The sequence below is a fragment of the Triticum urartu genome, chromosome 6A (assembly GCF_056163025.1).
Source record: "Triticum urartu cultivar PI428250 chromosome 6A, HENAU_Tu73, whole genome shotgun sequence".
NCBI lineage: Eukaryota > Viridiplantae > Streptophyta > Magnoliopsida > Poales > Poaceae > Triticum > Triticum urartu.
The window spans coordinates 12,327,895-12,333,894 of NC_141878.1; the positions used below are offsets into that span (position 1 = coordinate 12,327,895).

The 6,000-nt window shown below is 44.8% G+C and overlaps 1 protein-coding gene and 1 pseudogene across 1 annotated transcript; both read right to left on the reverse strand.

The window, feature by feature from the left end:
- Positions 1–1,240: 1,240 nt before the first annotated feature.
- LOC147963168 (isoflavone reductase homolog IRL-like) lies at positions 1,241–2,950 on the reverse strand. Its single transcript, XM_087528253.1, has 5 exons — positions 2,691–2,950; positions 2,470–2,604; positions 2,152–2,395; positions 1,872–2,075; positions 1,241–1,672 (listed from the first exon to the last, which is right to left on the reverse strand). Exons 1-5 carry the CDS (start codon positions 2,880–2,882, stop codon positions 1,506–1,508), a joined length of 942 nt encoding a protein of 313 aa, XP_087384379.1. The 5' UTR covers positions 2,883–2,950; the 3' UTR covers positions 1,241–1,505.
- A 1,621-nt stretch (positions 2,951–4,571) lies between these two features.
- On the reverse strand, positions 4,572–5,438 carry LOC147963169 (secreted RxLR effector protein 161 pseudogene; annotated as a pseudogene).
- Between the last annotated feature and the right edge of the window lie 562 nt (positions 5,439–6,000).

The window sequence follows — 6,000 nt, forward strand, 5'->3', positions numbered from 1 at the left end:
CGTGCTCAGGCTGGGGGAGTTGGAGGATGAGTGACCGTCCGGAAAGTTAGATGATTTGAAATGATGAGGGGTGATTAGAGATTAAATTGAGCAGTGATGAGGGGTGATTAGAGATTAGAGGTTAAAATAATTCAGAAATTTGAAAATAAAAAAATTTCAAAAAAAAATCAGAAAATTACCTTTAGTACCGGTTGGTGTTACCAACCGGGACTAAAGGTGGACCAGCCACGTGGAGGGCCTTTAGTCCCGGTTCTGGTTTGAACCGAGACTAAAGGGTCAGGGCATTAGTACCGACCCTTTAGTCCCGGTTCACCCTTACGAACCGGGACTAAAGGCCCTTACGAACCGGGACAACAGGCCTTTTTTCTACCAGTGTATATCCTTGTCTCACAGGAAACCTATTATGAAGTAACGGCAAACCTATTATAAATCACGACATGCATTCATCTCACAGGAAATGGATTATCCACCAACTCGCATATGTGAATAATATGGTGCCCCTTAATTATACCACAACTCAACCTTCAGGGACCAATCTCCGTTATCCCACTTGATGAGTTCAACATGTTCAGAGCGCTAGCTTGTAGACATCAAATAGATGGAAGCACATATACATATCATGGGTAAGGTGAGAGATGAACCAGAGAGATTTTAGAACAAGAGGGAACTTGAGGCAATGGGACTGAGTCACTTGAGGAACATAGGAGGCGCGATTAATACCATCTCACCAGTCTATAAGAGGCGTGATTAGCTTATGATCTCGGGACTGTCGATATGCAGCAAAAAGCCTGGTTGATGCAATTTGAGAGGTTATTTTGACAGACCCCCAAAATTCTTTTTGTTGTTTCATTTTTGGTCAGCAACAGAATGCTCTTTAATCTGACTTTAGATCTGTTACGTGGCCAGATGTGCAACTGCCTGTACCACAAGATAAGAGCACACCACCAGGCACCAGCCTCTGTTTTGCTTCTGTCCTGTGCAGTGGCGGAGGCAGGAATGCGTATAATCTGATGTTGGGGAGGGCCGGCTGCAGGCAACAGTAAAAATATATCACTGTTCATATGCATAATACAAAGGAAATTAGGATGTTGGAGAGGGCCCGGGCCCTGGCTGGCCACCCCCCTGCCTCCGCCACTGGTCTTGTGTTGCTACATTTGGAATCTAAACTTTGAAGATAGCAATCAAAACTTGGAAGATAAGAAAAAGGTGAGAATTTGGCGTGCCGATTTGGTGCCCCAACTAGAAAATAAAATCAGCGAAATGCCCACATTGTCATTCAAGCCAAGATCATTGTTGGACAATAATCAGGTATAGCTGTTGATTTATCAACTTTTACACCGAAATCCCCTGCTTGTCAGCAAAAGCAGAGGTTGTTATTCATGGTGAATTTACACATGTTACACACAAAACCGCAGACATCATTGGATTTGGAGGGGCCACTTGCTCATCATCTTTACTGTGGATGCCGACTGTGGCTGGGTGCCGTTCCAGCCAGCCAAAAACTGTTAGAGAAGGCGGTCCAGATACTCGTCGACAGTGGTGTACCTTAGATCGGGGTAAAGCTCGGTGGCCTCAACACCAAACGATGGCTCAATCTCGAAGTTGGCCTGGTCGCCCCGGACGAAGATGGAGAGCGCGAGGGACAGCAATATGTTCAGAGGGAACGCCGCCTCTGCATGAATACATGTCAAGAGGGGTCAGAGATGCAGCTGCAACCATATACTCCCTCCGTCCGAAAAAGGTTGTCCCTCAAATGGATGAATCTATCACCAAGTTAGTGCTAGATACATCTATTTTAGAAACAAGATTGGGACAAGTTTTTTCGGACGGAGGGAGTACATGTCAGGGCACAGTATCGATGATTGATGTACCCTTGATCATCTTGAGGAGAACCGCCTCCGGGATGCGCACGATCTGGAAAGTCCTACCCACTTTCCTCTCCCACATCGAGATGACCTCTTTGTGGGACACGACGTTCGCCGGCGGTCTCATATACAGGATCTTGTTCAGGGTTCTCGGATCGTCGACCGCCCTCACCGTGTAGGCGGCTATGTCTTCTTCCACCACAAACACCGCTACATCCATCAAGAATCAAAATCAACAACGACGGTGCGAATTTGCAGTGGCATGAAACGGGATAGGCGTGCTTACCTTTTGCATCTCCATCGCCTAGGACCGTGATCTTGGCGGACGGAGGGCCGGCACCAACAGCGGTAACATCGCCGATGCTCGGCAGGTAGGTTTCGGCGAACCCATTGCAGCAGACATATGTATGAGGTATACCCTCTGCCTCAATCAGACGGCGAAGGCTGACTTTACCAGCGTACAATGTGGCCGCTGGATCAACGGTGTGAACCCGCTCTACGTCAGAGCCGAACTCAGATGGCAGAAACCTCTGTACAGAAACTACTAAGTGGTCAATCTGTAGCCATCGTTCCATCAAGTAAAAACAGAAGCTGATAATATGACCTTCACATTGCCGGCCTCCTTGATTGCCACGACAATCCTCGGCTGCTCGGCGAGCTGACAGGGCCCCACGGCCGAGATGACAATGTCTGCACCCTTTATGGCATTTACGAGGCTCCCGTGGTCGAATAAATCTCCCTGGTCATCAGACAGATAAATAAGAATACACACAGATAACAGTGGCAACTGAAAGTAGACAACAGAAAGTGGTACTAATCCTATACCTTGATGAGAGCAACACCATTCTCAATGAAACTCTTGAGTAGCTGCGCCTTGGCTGGATCAGACGGCGCAACATCCCTGATGAGGACAGAGGTCGAGTGGCCACGGCGGGCACTCGCAGCAACGATATGCTTGCCTATGTGACCTGTGCCACCGATTACAAGGACCCTGCTCCTCTCCTTGTCCAGCACCATAGTTCCAGATTCAAATATCGAACGCTCTACTAGCTTTTGGTGTGCTGCAAGGTCTTGGTTGTGATTCAAGTGTTGAGAGGTATTATATATAAGCTATACTGTTGTGCGATATGATGAAGCTGACAATTCCTACCTACAAAACAACCAATTGACAAGTTTCAACAACCCCCACCTTCCGTTTAATTCTTTCGACCTTCCTTTAAGATGACATCATATCTACTCTTTCCACCTTTCTTTAACAGGACATAATATCTGCTCTCCCCACGGACATCACAACAAAACCTCCAACACAGAAGGAACTCATCCACACATGCATCATGGTCACTGCAATTATAAATCATCCTAAATGCACTTCTAGTCCTTATTTAACGTCAATGATTGTGATTTGTGACATCTTAAAAGAAAATAGTGCATGATTGTATCTTGTTATTTAAAAGAAAATAGTGCATGACAGAAAATATTTGCAATAATAGTCACTTCAGCAAATTAAATTATGTACGATATAATTTTCCTCTTAGAACAGAGGAGGTGATATTTATGTGAAGTTTTTAACAGACAACTCATGGGGACCATATTTACGTAATTATTTTGACACTGGGGCAAAACCAAAACACAAAATGAACGCTGGACACATCAGCTGCAAGACAACACTGAATCAGAGATGGCTAGTTTTTGTTTTTCAGGATCAGACCTGACACATGGTTTTCACACAACTAGTTTGGAAAATGACATAGTTGATTAGCGAGCAGGTGTACAGAACTTAGTTGACTGGTTATATTGTTAGCAAAAATACTAGATATTTAGTTTATTGCGAAGACTAGTCAAGTGACAATAATCTCGTTATATATTTCAGAAACAAATTCAGATCTCTGTAAGTGCATTGCTCTTAGCAACATATTCACATATGGAATAACTACCTATCTAATAAATTGGAGAATATATGTTTGCCTATAAATTCATGCATTTTGAACAACTTGGAGATTAGGGTAAGATGAAAGAATGGATAAAGTTGTTAACAGAGGAAACTATTATGCTGTTGTATTCACTTAACTAGTCATTAATTTCTTATTCGATCAAATGACTATCTGAAATTCAAATGGTTCACTAGGTACCTGATAAAATCTTATAAAGTTTTGTATGCTTTTCCACAAATTCTTTTCTTCTTAAATTCAATCCGCACATATTTTCATATGAAACGATTTCTTTTCTACATTAAGAAGACATAGGATTAAACAAAGAAAAGAAAACCCGGCTAGAAAAATCCCATAATTGTTGGCCCAGTCCCGACCTTGATGACGCTGTTGTCGAGTACTTTCCGACAATACGCAGCGATGTACAAGCTACAACCGATTGCTTCCGGCTGCTTCGACGGAGACGTGCACGTACAGCGGTACACAAGCAGGCAAGCACCCTGGTGGATGGATTCTCGTGTCTAGCTAGCTATCATAGACCAAATTCGTCAGAAACACAATACGCAGACTCGCCGAGTTGGCCAAGAGGCTCGTGTCGAGCCTTTGCACTTTATTGCTTTGATTTGATCTGGTGTTACAGGGGATACACGCACTGGTATTTATATTACCAATATTCTACCTAGTACATGTACGACTCGGTTACTGCTACAAGTCCGTGCCGGACTATACTTACCTAATCGTGATTATTTCCAACAATCACCCCCTAAGCACGATGTCCTCACTTTACAGCTTGGACGCCGATCCTTCTCCGCATCTCCGTGAACTTCTGTCGCCCCAAAGACTTGGTCAGGATGTCTGCAAGCTGATCGTCGGTGCAAATGTAGTTGACTTCAATCTTGCCTTCTTCCACGCAATCCCGTATGTAATGATACCTTATATCAATGTGCTTACTTCTGTCATGATGCACTGGATTCTTACATAGGGCAATCGTGGATTTGTTGTCAACGTAGAGCACCACTCCTTCCGGTTCCTTGTCAGTGAGGTCACCGAGTAGCCTTTCTAGCCACACACCTTGACCTGCCGCGGTTGCAGCTGCAATATACTCCGCTTCACAGGATGATAATGCGACCACCTTCTGCTTTTGTGATACCCAACTCACTATGCTTCTTCCCAAGAAATATGCCACGCCCGAGGTACTTTTACGGTCGTCAATATCTCCTGCCAAGTCGCTATCACTGTAGCCAAGTAGCTCCACCATCTCCTTCTGCTTCTCTCTCAAATAGACACAACCGAAGTTAGTTGTCCCTTTGATGTACCTGAGTATTTGTTTCACAGCTGCCCAATGTTCTGTCGTGGGTGCTTCCATGAAGCGACTCACTACACCAACGGAATAGGCCAAGTCTGGTCGTGTATTCACAAGATACCTTAGGCTTCCGACCACACTTCTATAATCCGTTGCATCAACCGCGGGTGCTTGGCTCCTCTTGCTAAGTTTAAGTCGAGGCTCCATTGGAATATGACTTGGATTGCAGTCCTCCATGCTACAGCTTTCAAGAATCTTCTTTGCATATGCCTCCTGGCATAGTGTGATTCCCTCCGGCTTTTGATGTACCTCGATCCCGAGATAGTAAGTCAAGAGCCCTTCATTTGTAGCTTGAATCTAGCAATCTCCTCCTCATCTGCTCCAGTTATCAAGAGATCATCAACATAGATGCCCACTAGAAGACGATCCTTGCCTTTACCTCGCTTATACATAGCATGCTCCAGTGGACGTTTCTCAAAACCAAGAGAAACTAGTGTACGATCAAACTTGATGTTCCACACCCGAGGAGCTTGGCATAGCCCGTACAATGCCTTGTGTAGTTTCAACACCTTGTGATCCTCTCCTTTTTTTATGTAACCCGGTGGTTGCTTCACATATACTTCTTCTTTCAACTCCCCGTTCAAAAAAGCGGATTTTACATCCATGTGATGTAGCCTCCAAGATTCTTGAGCCGCGAGAGCTATAACTAGCCTCACCGATTCCATCCTTGTGACTGGAGCGAACACTTCCTCGAAGTCTACACCTTTCTCTTGCACATATCCTTTGGCTACGAGCCTTGCTTTATGCTTCACCAAGTTTCCTTCGGCATCTTTCTTGACTTTGTACACCCACTTAAGCCCTATGATTTTATGGTCGTTGGGTGGAGGATCCACGAGCTCCCATG

What these genes read in the sequence shown, in the direction of transcription:
- LOC147963168 (XM_087528253.1), bottom strand. Translation starts at nt 2,882, where the DNA reads ATGGTGCTGGACAAGGAGAGGAGCAGGGTCCTTGTAATCGGTGGCACA. An exon ending in AGGCGATGGAGATGCAAAAG is followed by an intron (nt 2,076 to 2,151) that starts GTAAGCACGCCT and finishes TGATGGATGTAG; the next exon opens with CGGTGTTTGTGGTGGAAGAA. An exon ending in TCTCCTCAAGATGATCAAGG is followed by an intron (nt 1,673 to 1,871) that starts GTACATCAATCA and finishes GTATTCATGCAG; the next exon opens with AGGCGGCGTTCCCTCTGAAC.